Here is an 18,862-nt window from a genome sequence, read left to right as displayed (position 1 = left end):
CGCATGCCGGCCTGTGTCCTCGGTGGCGGCCTGGATGCGCGGGAGCCTGTGAGGCTGGGAAGCGAGAGCGCGCCGCGCCGCACCCCGTGTCCCCGTGGTCTCTGGGTGAATTCAGTGGCAGCAAAGTCCAAGTAGCTTGTCTTGATTTCTACCAATTACTGGAAGAAATTTTTTCGGCTATTCGCGGAATCTTTAGGATTTAAGAGTTAAATTGCTAAAACAGCTCGGTGAAGAAGACAGTATGCAGCACTTGTAATTTGCTGCCGTTCCTTCCTCGAGCCAGCTGTCTGTGGCTGTGGATCCGTGGCGGGTCCAGGGTGGTCCCTCAGTGACGATCATTCAAGGCTGGAGCGTTCTCCGGGCTTTTTTTCATTAGGTTTTCTCCATTATTTTATGAAACACGTCTTACTGGGTGAGGCCTGCACGCCTAGCATGGCTGATGCTAGCTCTTTACTTCTCTGTCCAAGTTTATTCCCTTTTAAGCCCTTGTTAGGTTCTTTGCCACAATCCTGGGGGTATAAATGTGACCATAGCATTGTCTCTGTCACTTAGTCGAAGGAGCCATTAAAATGTTCTAAGCAGGGGTACTGTGCTCCCGTCAGCAATTGAAGGAGATCACTGCCGGCCAGGAGAAATGCTCGTGAGGGGTGGTGGCCGGAGGGCGGGGTGTGGCGGGGACGTGGGCCAGGCTGAGGGCCCTGGGTGGGCAGGACCATGAAGGGCGTGCTTTAGGGAGGGGTCACAGAGCACAGAAGAGGCGCCAGCCGACGTCAGGGAGCCTGGAAGGCGCACTTGAGCTGGATCTTAGAAGGTCAGTTTACTAAGTGGAGAAAAGAGGAACGAGTGCTTCAGCAAAGCAAACCAACCCGGAATCAGAGGCTGGGACTTGGGGAGCGGCAGGTGCTTAGAGTGCAACGTGCTGGGGAGGGTGGCAGGGCAGCGGGCTGAGTGCGGTTCTCAGACGCACACGACACTGAGAAGAACGCTCGAGGTCTGAGCGGAGAAGTGCCTTAACCTTGGAACGTCTCCCGTTTCCTCCTTTTAACTCCCAACGGCCTGAAGTGGATGTTAATTTTATAACGTCTCTCATATTAACTGCTGCCACCACCTTTCACCTTTTGAGCTCACCCTTCTGTTTCCTCTTTCCTACAAATGTATTCTTTTTTTAATTTTGTTTTACTGAAGTATAGTTGATTTACAATGTTGTGTTAGTTTCTGGTGTACAGCATAGTGATCCAGTGATACACATATACATTCTTTTTCATATTCTTTTTCATTGTAGGCTATTACAGGCTATTGAATATAGTTCCTTATGCTAAACAGTAGAATCTTGTTTATTTTGTATACAGTAGTGTGTATCTGCTAATCCTGAACTCCCAGTTTATCCCTCCCCCTTCCCCAGCAAGTGCATTCTCATCACTTGTGCTCAGCACGTGTCCCCTCATGTGTGCAGGTCACGCTGCACCACGTCATGGCTTTGAAATAGCAGATCGGGGTAGTGACTGTCGTTTGAACGCAGTAAGACATAGGCTTCTTTTACTTTGAAGTTACTGGAGGCTTGTGAAGCCTTATGTCACTTACCTTTCCTCAATTATCTATTTGGCTGAAAGTAGATTTTTCAATTTATTTATAAGAGTGCTCTTTTTCTCCTAAGTATTAATACCACTGGGTCATCAGGTCATGAGGTGAACAGTTGCTATTTAAACTGTGTCCAAAAGTGCGTCCTGGCTGTGTGGCTCTGTCCTTGTGTGGTCCGAGGGAGGCTCACCTGGTCTTTGTAGATGTCGCTGCTGCTTTCTCTTGGGGACCATCTCATCACCTGGGGGCCTCTGAAGCTGCAGGTGTGACCCTGTGCCTGTGGGGTCAGCAGCAAGCGCCTCACGTTCGCAGGACTCCACTCTCCCAACGCACTGAGAGCCGTGCTTCTGAAGTGTCTGTGCTCTCACCGTGCTGGTCTCAGCTCCCAAGTGCCAGGCAGGATATGACCAAAATGATTGCTGCTTGAAAATACTTCCGAGGAGGGCTTATGAAATACCTCCCAGAGCTAGTGAAGCGGGCCTCACTTGGGGCATCGTGTGTTCCTGTTGAGTCTCCCACGTTAGTCTTCTAAAATGCATTCTACAAACGGAATGTGAGTGAGTTGACAAGTTACAAGGAATTGTTATCTGTAAGCCATTTATGTGTTGGAGAATAACGTCTTCTAAAAGGGGTAACTGATTTTAAAATAGTCGATCTTACTAACTACTGTATATCAAACACATAAGTAACAAGGTCCTACCGCACAGCACAGGGAGCTGCATTCAACACCGTGTAACGGCCTATAATGAGACCAGTATATGTACGTGTGTATAACTGAATCACTGTGCTGCACACCGGAAGTTAACACAGCATTGTAAATCAACTGTATTTCAATAAGAAACAGTTGCTCTTGAGTCATTTTTTCACTAATTGAATAGTGTGGCCACATCACCTTCATACCCGTGAACACCTGTATTTCTGTTCTCTGTGCTGATGGTGGTGGGACAATATGTATGCAGTTTATCCAAGCTAGTATTACATCATTCAGGAACATCTTAAAAAAAACAGGCCAGCACAGACTCCGGTTCTGCCCACAGAGATTATTGTTTGATCCATCAGGGAGTCATCCAGTAACGCTTGGGTCATTTTAAAGAGCACAATCTGTAAAATTTCAACAACCACTGTAGGTGCCTGTCCTGTGATTATCCCATAAGTATTATTCGTGGTCATGAAGTTAAAAAAATACACGTACACACACACACACACATAGATTTTTGTTTGTTTGTTTTTAAATAAACTGGGAGGGAGCTTTAGCCTTGATGGCATTTGCCAATCCTAGAATATTGACACTACCCTTGGACAGCCTCTTGTGAGAGGAATGGAAAACAATACCAAGGGGACAGAGCAAGCTGGGGGGTCCCAAGGAGGCCCTTCTCCAAAAGGCTTGTCCCCAAAGTGAGGTCCCCAAGAGTGGGGGTGCGTCAGACGGGACCAGCTCTTGCCTGGAACTGCAGCCTGGATTGGGATTCCCCGGGTGGTCAGGACCCTCAGGACCTGACCCTTGGGAAGGCGGCCCTAGACCAGGATGGTGCCCCAAGTCTCCCAGCAGAAACAGTCACGTGCATTCTATTCCACAAATAAAGGAATTCCGACAAATAATTTTTTAAATGCAATAACAAATACAATAAAACCAAGCACACAAATTTACAGACAAGACAATGAATATGTGAAAAGTTAAACTTAGTTATAATAAGAGAAATGTAATTTAAAGCAACATGATTGCCATTTAAAACTTGGGAAATTTTCAAAGGTTTAGAATGAGAGTCGAGGCACAAACTCAAATGCTACAGGGTCCAAGCAGAGAAGGGAAGGGACTCAGGCCTCTTTGGGCAGGGAATTCCTGGGTCCCAGGGCTCCCTGAAGCATGGTCTGAACGAGTGCTAGCCCACCCCACGGCCCTGTGGAGAGGGCCACAAAGAGCCAGAAGGGGCCCAGACCAGGACCCTTGCCCTGCTCAGAGCCATCCAGTCGCTGCGATTGTGTTCAGGTGAAGGTCACGTGCCCCAGCTAAACAGAAGCCACTGGCACACAGCTCAAGCCAGTTGTCGAAGGAAAACTGTGAGCCTGGTGTTGCCTGGTCATTTGAGTCTTTGAATATAAAATATGTATTTTTATGTGAATAAAACACTGGCGTATAAGGCACTTAAAGTAAGATGCGCTGCAGCTAATAAGTCAGCGCTGATGTTTCAGAAACAACGGTAAACAAAAGGGCCAGATGCAGCAGGTCCCTGACGAGCAATACCACATTTATGAGGTGTATCGACATGAAGAACAATGTAGCGCGTTGTCTGTTGTCGTAGTAATACGTGGTAGAACCTAAGTGCTGCATGCATGGGAAACAAACGCAGATTCAGAGCAATAGTAGCTCTGACAAGGGAGGGGAAACAGGCTGTAAAACCGTACAAACTGTGATGTTTAACATTTTCTTTATTTCAAAAAAGCTGATCGTATAATGTTAGGAGCAGTTTAACTGAGTGGTCAGGATGCAGCTTTTGGCTACATGTCTCCTTCCTACTGTTCTACATTCGTTGAAGTGAAGGACTGAAATACTTTATGACAATAAACGGCTACCTAATGAAAAGAAGGGTCAGACTGTGCATGGACATCTGGCCTCTGTGAGCCAGTGTGGACCTCCGGGCAGCAGCTTGCAGCCTGCGACCTAGAAGAGCGCTGCTGCTGTGTGACGGGGAACACGGCGCCCTCGGCAGCGCCCCACATCGGCGCATCGCCCTGAGCAGCGCACCGTCCAGAGCCACAAAAGTACTAAACTGACACAACATTGTAACCTGACTGCGCTACTCCATATACACAAAAAAAAGAACTACAAAGGTATTAATGTTCACTGATCCACTAGTAGGATTCTGAAAGTTTGTTCTAAAGAAGTGGTTTAGAGGAGGAACAGACTTGTGTTCATGAAGGATTTACTGATGGTATCCACAGTTTTGAAAAAATTCAGAACAATTTTAAATGCCTATCAATAAAGGATGCTCGAGTAAATTATGACATACTAACTATATAGAAAATTATGACACTTAAAAATCATCTTTAAGAATGGTTAGGAGTGGGAAACGCTTATGGGAAATTGTGTAAGATACAGAATAGAAAGTTGTTTGCATGGCAGTCACCACAGCTGTAGAAATACGTGTGTGTTTGGCCAGAGACTGGATAAGAACAGACAAAAATGAAAAGCATATTAGTTGATGAAATTATGGTCAATTAAAAAAAGGTTAATGTTTAACTAGTTTTACTCTTTAGAAACCATTGAGCTTGGTTGAAAACCATTACTTTTGAGAAGAGTCACTTAGGTTGTTTTATGTTTGAGATACAATGTTAGGACACCTTTTGCTGTGGTTTTTGTCTTACACTTAATTCTTTTATTTCAGCCCTCGGAGATAGAAATGGAGTCTCAGGTACATCTCTATGGGCACACAGAAGAGATAACCAGCTTATGTGTGTGCAAGCCGTATAGTATAATGATAAGTGTAAGCAGAGATGGAACCTGCATCATATGGGACCTGAACAGGTATGGCCGCGCCCCGCCTTGGTGTTGCCTTGGTGTCGCCGTTCACACGCCAGACACAGAGGCACCAGCGTGATCGCTCTGCCTTGTAACAGCTTTAAGTGTGATATTCAGACTTCACCTTTATAAGCTTAATGAATTAAAAGATCAGTTAGGAATGTAGTCAGGAATTCCCTTTAAATAATAGGTACATATACACTGAGGAAAAAAATTATACAAATAAGAGAATATAATTATATTTAATGATCATATTGTTACCGAACTGAATCTTGGGTCCGCTCGCCCACTCACAGTAAAACCAATCTACTGACACAGGGTTGTGGTGAAGCAAAGTGCAGCGTTTATTTCAGGAGCCAAGCAAGGAGTCCAGGACAGCTAGTGCGCAAAGTCCTGAACTCCCCGATCGATCGGTGTCCGCAAAGCGTTTTTAAAGGCCAGGTGAGGGAGGGGGGTCAGGGTGTGTGATCAGCTCGTGCACAGTCCTCTGGTTGGGGGATGGTGAGGTCACAGGGCGGGGGCACGGGTTCACGCCATCAATCCTTAGGCTCCAGGAGGTCTGGGGGCTACAAGCTCATGGTCATCAGCTAGTTAATTTCTCCCTTTCAGTGGGGATTTCGCATCTGTAAGACAGCTCAGGAATGTGCCTCAGACACTGTCATCTAGGAACTTCAGAGACAGCTAGGGCAGAGGATACGAGGGAGGGGTCTGCCCCGGGAAGGCCCACGGGGTCCTGCTCCGTAGCGATACGCAGATTCATGTCCTTGGTCTTTCAGGTTGTGCTACGTACAAAGTCTGGCAGGACACAAAAGCCCCGTCACTGCCGTCTCTGCCAGTGAAACCACAGGTGACATAGCCACCGTGTGTGACTCAGGTGAGCAGGCCCCAAAACCGCAGCAGGGGGTGGTGGCGCTGGCAGTGCACTTGGCCTGCTGGTAAGCATCACAGGCTGAGCGTGGCGCTGCCTCGCTCGGACCCCGGCCAGACCTGAAGGCGTAGGTGGTAGCGCAAGTGTGTGTCCAAGTCCGGGAAGGCCGAGGGCTGAGCTCGTCAGCTTGGGTGTCGCCCTCTGCAAAAGTCGGCACTGTCGTAATGCAGCTCTTTTTCTGGTACGTGTGAGACTGCGTTCGAGCACATCAAAGTCACGGGAACTATTGCCACGTAATTATCTGGGTTTTCTTGGGTTTTGTTTTCCTGTCCTTCTTTGCTTCTGCTTTTTAAGTACTAGCTTTGCCACCTTCCTCCTGAGTAGATGACCAGCGTCAGCTGGGGTGGACTCTGAGTTTACGTCTCCTGGGTCCTGAGAGCGCAGCACAGGGCACCTAGCGGAGGCGTGATTTCCCTGCAGTCTACGTGGCAAAGACGTGTCTCCCAATCGAAGCTCTTGCTTTGGGGTTTTCGGTTTTTTTCATTTATACACATTAAAAAGCTTGATGCATCCAGCGGGAAAGAACAGTTGAAAAGTCCATGAATTTTCTGTTTTCACTTCTATTAATTGAAAGGATCCTCTGAAAACCTTTCTTTCTGCCCACTGAGTTCAGACTGTCTGTGACACGCCTACAGCTGCCGGTCTTCTGTCCTTCGCTTGCGTTTCTGTTACTGTTTTTCCCTGACACCAAACGTGTGGTCTTTCCAGACACCAGACAGTTCTCCGTTTCTGTGATACCAACTGGGTGTCCAACGATGCAATTCAATTCTGACACTAACTAGTTTAAGCTAGCAAATTTAGGGATCCCAAGACCCCTGAGCAGGTTCAGTAATTCTCTAGAATGACTCACAAAATTCAATAAAACCCTCTACTTACGAATATAGCTTATTATAAAGGATAGAAACGAACACCCAGATGGAAAGGTACTTGGGGGAGATCTGAAGGGTCTGTCCACGTAGGGTCAGAGTGCACCACCCTCTTAGGATGTGAATGTGCTCCACCCGCCCCCCCCAGCCTGGAAGCTCTCCTCACGCTGTTTAGCGGTTTTTCTGAGGTCCCACTATGTGTCCTGGTAGATCACATCATCGGCCACTGGGACCTGAGCTCACCCGCCAGCCCCCTCCCCTCCTCAGGGTGGGAGGGGCTGTAAGTTCTAACTCAGTCATCTTGGGGTTGGTTTTTTGGTACCCAGCTTCTATCCTAAAGCTGTCTTGGGCCTCCCCGCAGGAGTCAACTCATTAGCATACAAAAGACAGTAAATTCACCAGGGTTCCAGGAGCTCCATGCCAGGGGCCTGGAGCGAAGTCCAGATATTTATGTGTTTTGCTGTCCCACGGACGCCTCTCAGAGTTTCATTGTTTGTACACAACATTCATTCATTCTGGTATTCAGGAAAAGGCATATCTCCAGTCATGCTTAAAGATTTCAGACGTGAAGTACTTGCCAGTCTCAGCCCCCAGTCATAAAATAATGACGTGAAAACATTTTTATTTCCTAATCATCATAACTGAGGAGGGAGAGAGTTGACTTGAGCACCACGAGTGTGGGCGGGTGCTTGGCGACCCAGCTGGCCGTTCCCCCTTGAGGTGCACGTTAGCAGCTTGCAGTGTGTCACGTCAAGGCGGGTCTGGGGAAGTGCTGCAGTGGTTATTTACATGCAGTTCTCTGCCTCCTTGTGTTGGCAACATTTGGAAGTTAGGGCTGATCCCTAGGGAGCTGAATTTTGTAAAGTTAATTACTTTCTGGCTGCCAGTAGTGATTTATGTCTGTGACATTCTATCAGCTAGTCATGGGAACAAGAAACCAAACTGCTTATGTTTGCGATTACCAGCTCCCTAGTAGGGCACTCAGGTGTCCCCAGGTAGCGCACAGTGTGACAGAGAAGTGGCTGGAACTTTCCTTCCAGTTTGAACAAAAAGGCCTTCTCAGCTCGTCTGAGGCCTCTTGGTACATATAGAAGAGGAGTCGTAAAGAGCACTTGGTATGTAGAGAACATAATGAAAATAATGGCTTTTTAAGAAAGAGGACAGAGTGTATTTTAGGGACCCAGACTAGAGCTCACTCCCCGATTCCTGTGGTCCAAGAAGCGAAGGAGATTAGCAGACGTAGCCAACCGAATGCCTTGGCTCTTTAGTGAGAACCATCCAATAACCTTAAAAGCAGAATTTTAAATAAATACACGTATGTGTGTGCGTGTGCGTGTGTGTGTGCACATATATGACCTCAGAAGTGCCTGGGCTGGGGCTGAAGCTCACTGGCAGGCTCACTGCTCCTGGTCCTGGTCTCCCAGTGCTCACCACGGGCTGTGGCTTTTATAGTGATAAGTTGTGGAATGTATTAAAGTGTGTAAGTGTTGCCATGGATGGCTCCTGTGTTTTTTTAGAATCATTCTGCCACTGTATCAAAACGCATGCATTTCAGCCAGGGTCCACAGCCTGGCCTTGCACTGCCAGTGGCATCATAAAGTTAACACAGTCGTCTCTGGGTCAGAGCAGGGGGTGGTTCTCTCATTTATTTTAATTTTGAGGAAGATGTACAGGAAGAATAAGGATTTTTCTCAGGAATGCCCAACTTGCTGACTTTTGACTGATGTGCTAAATTATACATGAAGACAGTCTGGTATTGGGTAAGGGCCTTGATTTGATTTTATTTTACTAAATTTTTTTAATATTTACAATCTTAGGCACATGAGTAGTCACTTGGTTTTGTGGTAGACCAAGTTTCTGGGGGACCTGCTAGGGTCATTCTTTGCCTGTGAAGTTCCATACCCTGCTTCACAGAGTCCAGGGCCACACTGAGACTTTCTGCCCTGAAGGACTAAGCCATGCGGTAGCTGTGCCTTGCAGTTACCCAGCCCTGCATCGGTGTCTTTTATGGACATGTATCCAGTGACTTTAATAAGCCTTCTAAACTTTCTAGTACATATCTGGTTACTTTATATATTTTTAAAAATCTGTTATTAGATATTAAAGTCAAAAGAAAGAGTGAAATACAGTCTATTCATGTAGAAGATGAGTTTATCTGGTCTATAATTGTATTTCTTTAGCATATTGAGTCTCTGTGTCTTGATGCTTTATTTGGATAATCTCTCCTAATCAGTCTTCTACCATGGAAAGGAGACCCCTGGGCATTTTTCATCTTTGGGGGGGGGGTGTGTGTAAAATGTATGTAATATAAAAACTGCCCTCTAAACCATTTAAAATTCAGTGGCATTATTACCTTCATAGTGCTGTGCAACCCTCACCACTGTCTATTTCAAAAACTTTTCATCACCCTACACAGAAACTCTGTGACCGTAAGTCCCTGTTCCTCCCTCCCCAGCAGATCCTGGTAACCTCTGTTCTGTTTTCTGTCTCTGTGAATTTGGATTTGCCTAGTCTAGATATTTCACATAAGTGAAATCGTATGATATTTGTCCTTTTGTGTCTAGCTTATTTCACTTAGCATAACATTTTTAAGATTCATCCATGTTGTAGCCTGTGTCAGAACTTCATTGCTTTTTATGGCTGAGTAATATTCCATTGTATAGATTTACCACATTTTGTTCATCCATTCATCTGCTGAGATTGTGTCTTCTGGCTATTGTGAATTAACACTGCAACGCACCAGGCGTTTTGGTTTGTGATATTCAAAGGTCTTTAGCATGTCTTTAGATAAAGAAATCTTTGCAATATTTATTTCTTTTCTATAAAATATGAAATCTTTTCATTGCCTTAATAAAAGAGAGAAATAAGTTCTCTATTTTATGTTAGTTCTAACGGAGAGATAAATTAAGTGGAGTTAACACATTGTGTCATCCAAGCTTCATCACGCCTCTTAAGCTCTCTCTTCATCAGCATGAGAGTATTTCTCCAAAGGAGGCTGGGCACACACATCTCCGTGGGCCCCCAGACCACCAGCCCCAGTTTGCAGAGGCTGGCAAGCGCTTACTACGTCCTCCGCCCCCTGGAAAACTACAAGAAGTCTGGTCACTCGTGCTCTTTGAAAAGAAAGAATTTGTTTAATAAGACATTGATTTACAAGATTCAAACTTGGACATTCTGAAGAATTAGATTTCTCTCATTTTCTAAGAATTAGTTTTTAACTCAGCTTTTCCTGTAGCTGTCTTTTTCTCCAGAAACCCTTTAAGTCATGCATAGGTGGTTTCAGAGTGTGTTCTCTGTGGGGACTGTTTAGCTTTCCAGGTACTTTCAGCTTCAGATTTGGCAGTTCGTGTGCTGAAACACTGTGACCACAGAAGGACTCGTGGTTCATTTCCCTCGTGGCTCTGCACTGTAGGTGAATGTTTTACTTTTATTTTTCTCACTGGGCGTCATCTCTAGACAAATATGCAAACTCTGTGTGGCTCATGATGTAGTAACACATTTACACAGTCTTCAGTCATGAGTGGTCTGTAAACTTGGTCACTCAGACAGACAAGCTGGCCTCAGGGAGGCGCCGCAGGGCCCCGCGTAGCGGGCTCTGCACCCTCCTCTCTGGTGACCCGTGGGTGACCACGGTGTTTCAGCTGGTGGAGGCAGTGACCTCCGACTCTGGACGGTGAACGGGGACCTCGTTGGACATGTCCACTGCAGAGAGCTCATTTGTTCTGTCGCCTTCTCCAACCAGCCTGAGGGAGTATCCATCAACGTGATTGCCGGGGGATTAGAAAATGGAATCGTGAGGTAAGAGGAGTCCTGACGTCTGTGTGCTTCTTGATCATAAGGACAGGACAGTTTCGAAGGTTCGCTTTCACTCTCTAGGCACGTTAGCATTTGATGTTTAGAGATTTAAAATCGCCTTCAGATCTAGGCTCTTCAGTTATTCCTGTTTAACTTCTAAATCATAAGGAAAGCGTTAGTGCACTTTTGAGATTTTATATTGTTTGTTAACTATAAAACAACAATATGAAAATAAACAAAGTTAAGTTGACTCACTCCCACGCCCACCCGCACACGTCCCAGAAGTAACTGTGGGTAAGTGTTCGCTGTGTTGCCTTGCAGATGCTCTGTAACACGGGAACAAACACGCAGGGCTCCTTAGTGAAGGGAATTTTAGTTTGCAGAGTCAGGTGACGCCTCTCTTCTCCCTCCAGGTTGTGGAGCACGTGGGACCTAAAGCCTGTGCGGGAAATTACATTTCCTAAGTCAAACAAGCCCATCGTGAGGTGAGTCTCCCGGCCTCCCACCTGCATCTCGCACCCGCGACTGTTCTCGTGACGGGGACAGTAAAGTGCCAGCGGTACAGAGATGTGTGACCACATGCATTACAGGCCACCGAGCACATGCAGACACCACGATGTCCAGGCCCAGCGGCAGGAGGAGGCCCAGTTCCTGTCTTCCTGGAGCTTAAAATCCGGGTCAGGAACTCAGTGTCCAACAGAGAGCTCATAGGGACGGAGCCCCAGGAAGGCCCCACCAACTGTAGCAGCTGCTTTTTTCCTTCCTTATTGAGAGCCCCATCATGGTGACTGAGCTATGGGAGGGAGTGTGACAGGTTGATAAACAAGCAGTTCCCCTTTGCTCACAAATTTGACTTTAAAAACACAATTAGAAGTCGGTGATTCAAATTCTACCTTATTGAAATAAATTTCTTTTTAATCCACTTAATGTAAAGTTTAATGAACCTGAATTACTTACTTATTAATGTTACATTTTTACCCTTCCCTTTTTCAGGGAAATAAAGTATCTCCATAATATAATCATTATATATTTCTAGAGAGAGAAAACGGGGCAGTGTTCTGTTTTTAAAGTGTCTGTACCCGAGTAGCTGTTGTGTAAGTCACAAGGCTGAACAGGAAGGGCGAGGAAACATGCAGAAGGAGCAGCATGCCCTCCCCTTCTGGTCTGGGCGGCATCTGCGTCACTTGGTGAGAAGGAGCTTCACAAACAGCCAGCACAGCAATTAAACAGCATTTGAATTACAGTCAAAACCAGTGAGTTGCAGGCGGGCCTCTCTCTGTCTCCCTGCGCCAGCAAAGCTGTCTCAGCCCCCTTAGATGGTTCCAGTGTGATCACCAACCCCCTTAGATGGTTCCGGTGTGATCACCAACGTGCCAATACAATGCTGAGAGACCCGGTGTTCAAACAGGACTTTTGTTTTCCAGCCTTACGTTTTCCTGTGACGGCCACCATTTGTACACGGCCAGCAGCGATGGGACAGTGATCGCCTGGTGTCGGAAGGACCAGCAGCGCCTGAAACAGCCCATGTTCTATTCCTTCCTTAGCAGCTATGCGGCTGGGTGAGTGCGGAGGACCTCCCCTTCTGCAGAGCACTTCAACTCCAAGCCAGTTTGCCAACTTCACCGGGCCCAGAAGGTCGAACCTGAAGACATGTTTGACCAGACAGACCACCCAGATAACGATCGAGTCTGTTCATCTGCACAGAGTTCTGCAGCCTCGCAAGGTCCTCAGGGGAAAGTTTTGTTCTAGTTTAGTGATAATGTGGAGGGTCGTGTGCACTGACCAACAACGTTTAAGGTTGGCACAGTCCATTAAAATCATATTCTTAGAGTGTTTTTCCACAAGGGATTCTAAAGGAAAGATTAGTGTCTCTCTTTTTCTGTTTTCTATTAGTTCCTGTTTTCTATTTTTCCAAAAAGACCAGTAGAATTTAAGTTGGTTAGCTAATTGTTTATATAAAATACTCTAAAAAAAGTTACATCTAAAAAATTTTCTGCCAGGATAACACACACCTCCCCCCTCAAAAAAAGGAAAGATAAAAATGAAAAATTCAGGACTTCATCATCACTTTCTTTGAGAAGTATGCAATTCATTAGGTGCCTCTGCACCAAACATTTTTTGGAATATCCAAATATCAGACTCTCAGTGTTAAGGCAGTTTTTGCCTGTTGCCTTCTTAGCTCAGAGTAGAACCAGAATTTTTGACATTCTGTTTCTTCATAAAAATCCTGCTTAAAATCCATAACACTAGATATTGACTATCCTTACTTGAGTCACTAAGATTTAAACACAGTTTACAGAGCGTCAAGCACTGAACAGTTTGCAGCAGGAGCCCTGCACAGCAGAGGACGCTAGCGCAGGCATGAGTGATGCAGGCCTGACACGGCCTGTAATCTAACGTGCAGGAGGAGTTACCGAAGAAAAGGACAGCTTACTCTGTGCTAAACAGGAGGCAGAATAATTCTTTTAGGAAGCAGTTTCCACTCTGTTTCTGCTAACCTTTACCCCCCGAAAACCCTAGGAACGATAGAAAAGTCTGCGTGTACGCCGCAGCAAGCTTACATGCGGTAAAGACAGAATTCCTGAAAATCCTGGGTCAGCCCGTCCCTGCCGTGACACTGTGGCTGCATCTTCCTTGGGTGCTGCTGTATCGGCTTTGAAAACACTGTCAGAGCAGCTCAGTAACGCTACCATGAGATAAAAGTGTGTGTTCCTGCCTAAGAATAGCTTGCGTGTTTGTTCTGGGAAACTGAGTTCATATGGTGTTTACAGAACTACTTTTGTAACTTCCAGACTTTCTAAAACATTCTGCTTAAAAGCTGTATAAAGTCCAATTCCAGAGCCTCTGCCGCGGAGACACACACGCGAGCAGGCGGGTGGCCGCGTGTGCGCGGGACCTCACGTTGCGAGCGGGGCGCCCGGCCGCCCGTGTCAGGCTCTGCGCAGACCCGGCGGCGGTCCGGTCCGGGCAGCTGCGGAGGCGAGGGTCTTCCTGCTCACGTTGCAGTGACTGTCTCTGTTTAAAAAAAAAAAAAAGAATTGCAGGTATTGCCTCCTTTCCCTTTTCTACTGAGAACTGTAAACTGGCCCCTTGTTAGAATAGGGTTGCTACTCGGTCTGTTTTTTTAAGGCTGAATTTCATTTATCTAAAGAGAAAATATGCACCATAACTGGTCTTGTCAAGAGTGCAAGATTATATTTTTATGTAAAAAGTTAAATTGGGGGGTTATTTATTCAGCATGAGACTTAACGTGTGTGTCTGAAACGTGTCACGACGTGCATGCGGCAGGGAGACGCCCGCCAGTGTCACTGGCTCTGCTATCTTCGTGTGCACTGCCGCTTCAAATCGGGAATAAATTTCATGAAACAGACTTAAGGACTATTCTTAACACAAGTTAAATATTATGACCTGACCAGACCTCAAGTTGGTGGCTTTTTTAATAACCCGTACAAGTTCTATCTTTAGCTCCCCTGTAAATCTATGTTGCTAAAAAGGGTAATTTTCATTTCTTAATGGTGGGCTTCGTGAGACATTATATATTTCAACTTTCACTACTGTCAAATGGCGTTTAGATATTAGTCCCAAGGTCAGACCACTCGCTGCTGAAAAAGGAGCATCTCTCCCTCCCCCACCCCTCCAGTGGCATCGCGTTCTGGCCCCGCCCGAGTACTGGGCACTGGGCAGCAGCGAAGGGCTGGCGGCGCCGCGGTTCTCGCGCTCCCAGGGGTCGCAGGCTGCGGAGGAGCTCGGTGTCAGCGACGTAGTGAGTGAAGTTACAAAACGTGGCTAAGTGCTGGGAACGAAGCGTGCAGGGTCCTCTGAGGGGATGTAACAGGAAGCAGGGGGTTCTGGGAAAGCCCCCAAGAAAGTCAATTTCTGTCGCGGAGATTCGACAGGTAAAGGTGGCGCAGGTGTGTTCCAGGCAGGACACGGCCAAGGCCTGCGGCGGGGCGTCAGGGAACCGAGACCTCAGCTCCTCTGGGGGTCTTGCCAACGGTGAGTGAGTCCACCCAGCAGCACTCCAGGAACCCGGGCCTAGTCTTGTTTCTGCTTTGGACCTGCGGCATTAAGGATGCTCGAGATGGAGCACACCTGCTTCTGGGTGTCTGTCCCCGAAAGAGCTCGGAAGCAGCGTCTACCAGCGTGAGCTGCCGGCCCAGCTGTCCCAGGCTGACCCCTCCGGTGGACGGCCGGTTCCGCCCACGCCCGCGCCGGGGCGCGGCGGGGAGGGGGTTCCTCCAGCTCTTAGAGCCGCTCCTGGGCTTCTGCTTCTCGCCCTTGTGGATGACCTGTTCATGTTCTGAATCAGACAGAAGAGCTCCAAGGTGCTCCGGTTCCAGACGGTGGCACGGGAGGGCCCTGCGCACACCCCTCCGCCCCCCGTACGGACACACGGCGTCTGCGGCTACAGCAGAACAGTTCCCTCGGAGAGGAACCCCCAGACCAGCTCAGCGACTCCCAGAATCTGGGCATAGGAGACACACTCACCATCAGCCCCACTCCCAGCACGGCGGCCCACAACTGGGGACGGGCACACAGCCCCCAGCTTCTCCCTGCCGAGCAGGTGGTTTGAACCCCACATCGGGCACCCCGACTTTTACAACCTCCGTCTGAGAGATGAACCCCCCAAACATCCAGCTTTAAAAGCCAGCGCGTGCGCGAGACCCACAAGCTGTAGCAGATTGGGAAACGGATCTTAAAGGTTCTGGACTCCGAGCTAAGGTCCCAGGCCCAGCATGTGCCCAGTCCTCCTGGGAAGAGGCCTGTTGCTTATCTCAGGAGCTGCAGGCTGAGGGGCCCCTGCGCTGCTCTCCGAGATGGAAGGCGGCCGCACCGTCTCTGCCCACCCTGCCTTTCCCCGGAAACCGGGTTGTGCACGTTCGGGTTTTTGTGGCTCCCCCCAGGGGTACCCCCCATCACCTGGTTCTGGGGGCCCTCAGGCTTGCATGCCCGGGTCCCTCGGGCAGCGGACAAACCCCCAGACTTTCCATGAAAGAGGCCAACTGCGGTCCTCTCTGGAGTCTGGAGGGCCCATGGGTGTCACGTCTCTCCCTTGCCTGGTGTCTCGGAGAAGGGACCTGTGAGCCTCTCCAGCACCCCCGCCCTTGGGTCTGCCGCCCAGAGGACATGTTCCTTGAAGCCTGGCTCTGGTGGCTGCCTTGTGTTCACAGACTCATTGGGACAGTAGCAAAGAAACACTTTCTAACTAACACCCCGGGGCTCAGAGCAGAGGGACCAGACAGAAACTCCCGTCTCCCAGGCTCCCCTGAAAGGGGTACGTTCGTGAACTTTAAAAGCTGCTGCCTGGGGGTCCAGCTTCCAGTCAGCCTGCATCTCGGTGCTGATGGAGACCCTCCCTTCGGAACACCCCCACTACCCGGGCCTCGGAGAAGAAAGCAGGCTGCTTGCACAGAAGGAGGTTTGAGAGCCAAGTCCCCCTAAAACCAGGTTCCTCTGCCGGGTTTGCGATTAACCTCTCTGCCCAAAACCTTGTTCCTCGTTTTATCCTGCCTCTGTTTCCCACAGGATCGAGGGGTATCCCCAAAAGGGAGGACTGAAACCACGCAGGACTCTCCCAGGTACATAAGCCCTTCCCTGTCCCTGTTTCTTGTTTGTAGAATAAAGGCTTTAGTCTCCTAGGCCTCCCTGAGTCCCACAGAGCGGGCTCAAGGCTAGAATAGATCCAGGACTGCCAGTTCCTCCTGAAGGGATACACAGAGCAATTGGAGGCACAGCTTTGAGCTGTTCTCCAGAAAGTGGGCCCCCACCCAGCAGAGGACGGGAGCTGCACTCTGGCCACCAGCATGTAGAGCCCAGATTGGCGGGAACCAGAAGGTTGAGATTCTTGAAACATCATCCTGTTACCTCACCACCAACCAATCAGAAAGTCCTCGAGCTGATCACACATCCTACGATCCTCTGTCCTAAAACCGTCTTTGAAAAGCTTTGTCTTGAGCGCCACTGTAGAGCCGGGTCTTTGGAGCACAAGGTGCCTGTCCTGGCTCGGCCCGGCCACAAACCTTTCTCTGCTCCAGACTCCAGTGTTGCTGTTGGTTTGGTCTTGCTGTGCACCAGGCACGCAAACTTGGGTTCGGCAGCAGTTTCTGGGGCACCAGCCGGCAGCCTGTGCCCGCGGCAGGTTGGCCCTGGCTGGGGGCTGCCCCTTCCCTGGGTCCCAGCAGCTGCTGGGGTCGTTTTGCTCCGAGGAACCCTGAGGCGGAATATCCTGATGTCTGGTCAGCCTCCGGTTCCAGCTTGGGTGAGTCAGTCCGGCCACACAGGCTGGGACTCCCCCCTCTATCCGGGCTCATGCCCTTGCGGGAAGGGGGCCCGTCTGGACCATTCCCTTCGGGAGCCGAGCTAGTCTGATTCAGAGGCCTCGGCTCGGAGGGGGAGTGGAAGTGCCGGTCTCTGCCCGTCCGGCCTTCGGTCTGTGCTGGCCGTGTCTGTTGGTGGTGCATTCGTGTGTCACCATCAGTTCTTGCGTTTTTGACAAAGTGGAAGTCTTCCCGGGTCCTGGAGGCTGAGCAGGACAGCCGATCCTTACAGGCCTCAGTGAGACCATCTGTGTCTCTTCCTGGTTGTGACCCTCGTTAGGGGGCCCTGGTGGGACTTTCCTAGGAGGATCCTGGCAACTTGAATTATCTGTAGTGGGGGGGGGGGGGGGTCGGGGCGCCAGCTCAGTACCTGCAGAACCTGCGTGTGCACTGCTAAACTACCCGCAGGGAGAACTCACGCAGCAACTGTCTAGAGAAGGGAACTTCCAGTGAGCTAAGAGGAGCCGAATCTGTCTCCAGCAGCCCTATTACAGGCCTCTGGGCAGCTGGGGACAGAGCCTCACCCGAGAGCTGAGGCTGTGAGCAAGCAGACATCGGTCCTCCCAGGGGCCCATTAGGGTGCATCCTGGGTCTGGAAACTCTGTGACTGCCCCACCTAATGCAAGAACAACTTACTTCCTTCTGTAAAACTGTCTGGCCACGACACCAGCTAGGTGACCAGGAGAAACAGCCAGAAAGCGGCTCCCTAAATTACACCACCAGGCTCCAGCTAGACTCACTCTGCGGGAGAGGAGAGACGTGAGATTCCCCGCGCCCAGTGCTTTATGGTCCTGGACCAGGGCCAGGGGCTCCAGGAGGAATGCAGGCTTAAGTGTACTTGGTGGTCTAACTGGGAGAGGAAGACCATACTCCCCGTTTTGAAAGGACCCCCTGAAGACCCCTTCAATTTCCCTTTGCCGCCCGTGCTCCCAGTAATTACGGCCAACTTCCAAAGATGGCAGGAGGGCCTGACACCCCCGCCTCCCAGCTGGTTGAAGGGGTCTTTCGGGTTTTCAAGAACCAAGATGTGGCAGAAGAAGAAAAGAAGGCCAGAAGATGAGGAAGCAGGCTGCCCTGTTTGCAGTGGGGCTGGGGGCCACCCCAGGCAGCCCCGGAGGAGAGAATAAGAAACGTCATGGGTGAGCGCCCTCTGCCCCCAACGTGGGACACACGGGCCACCAGCCGAGCTGGGACCTCATCAGTGCACTTACTGTGAGGAAGCGGGGATGCCATCACTGTCCCCAGAGGGCAAGGCCTGCGCCAAACCCCTTCCTTTCAGCTCCCGCTCCTCAGCTGGTCCTCAAAACATCCCCCCGGCCTCCCCTGACGAGCCCCGGGTTACCTTAGAAGCAGGAGGAGAGCCGGGGGAACTGGGGGTAGAGAGCAGCTACCCACCACGTTCCCGGTGTTAACAACCCGAAGGGGCCTCCTCTCCAAGAGGTAATGCGACATCAAAGAGGTGTCAGGAATGGAAGGTACCAGGAAATCTCACCTGAAGATGCCCCAGACCAGACTCACTTGTTGACCTAAAGCTGCTTCTGCACACGGCACACCCACACGGGTCCACAGCACCCGGACCTGGGGCAGGGCCTAACGCAGTTCACCTCCGGCCACTCCTCCGAGGCTGGGAAAGGGGGCTGTTTTAGCTAGGGCTCGGAAACCAGCACCGAGAGTCGAGGAAAAGGAAAAAACGGGAATATGTTCCAAACAGAAAACACACTAAAAGCTCAGAAAAATACCTTGATGGGACAGAGATTAGTGATTTACCTGATAAAGAGGCGTAAATACGCTTACCATGCATGGATGAAATAAAAATCCACATTCTAAGGCCAGAGAAGAAAAAATGTAAAAGCGATTTCTC

The 18,862-nt window shown here is 49.3% G+C and overlaps 1 protein-coding gene across 1 annotated transcript in view; it reads left to right on the top strand.

Moving 5' to 3' along the window:
- LYST (lysosomal trafficking regulator) overlaps window positions 1-14,177 on the top strand; it is a 144,935-nt gene extending 130,758 nt beyond the window's left edge. Inside the window, exons 50-54 of the mRNA XM_032490549.1 lie at window positions 4,962-5,101; window positions 5,872-5,969; window positions 10,531-10,687; window positions 11,098-11,169; window positions 12,109-14,177. Coding sequence (XP_032346440.1) covers window positions 4,962-5,101; window positions 5,872-5,969; window positions 10,531-10,687; window positions 11,098-11,169; window positions 12,109-12,247 — 606 coding nt within the window. The 3' untranslated portion in view covers window positions 12,248-14,177. The remainder of the gene's footprint in view (window positions 1-4,961; window positions 5,102-5,871; window positions 5,970-10,530; window positions 10,688-11,097; window positions 11,170-12,108) is intronic.
- Window positions 14,178-18,862: the final 4,685 nt, after the last annotated feature.

This window comes from Camelus ferus, chromosome 11, assembly GCF_009834535.1.
Source record: "Camelus ferus isolate YT-003-E chromosome 11, BCGSAC_Cfer_1.0, whole genome shotgun sequence".
Classification (NCBI taxonomy): Eukaryota; Metazoa; Chordata; class Mammalia; order Artiodactyla; family Camelidae; genus Camelus; species Camelus ferus.
This window is presented reverse-complemented; position numbering and strand designations above follow the sequence as displayed.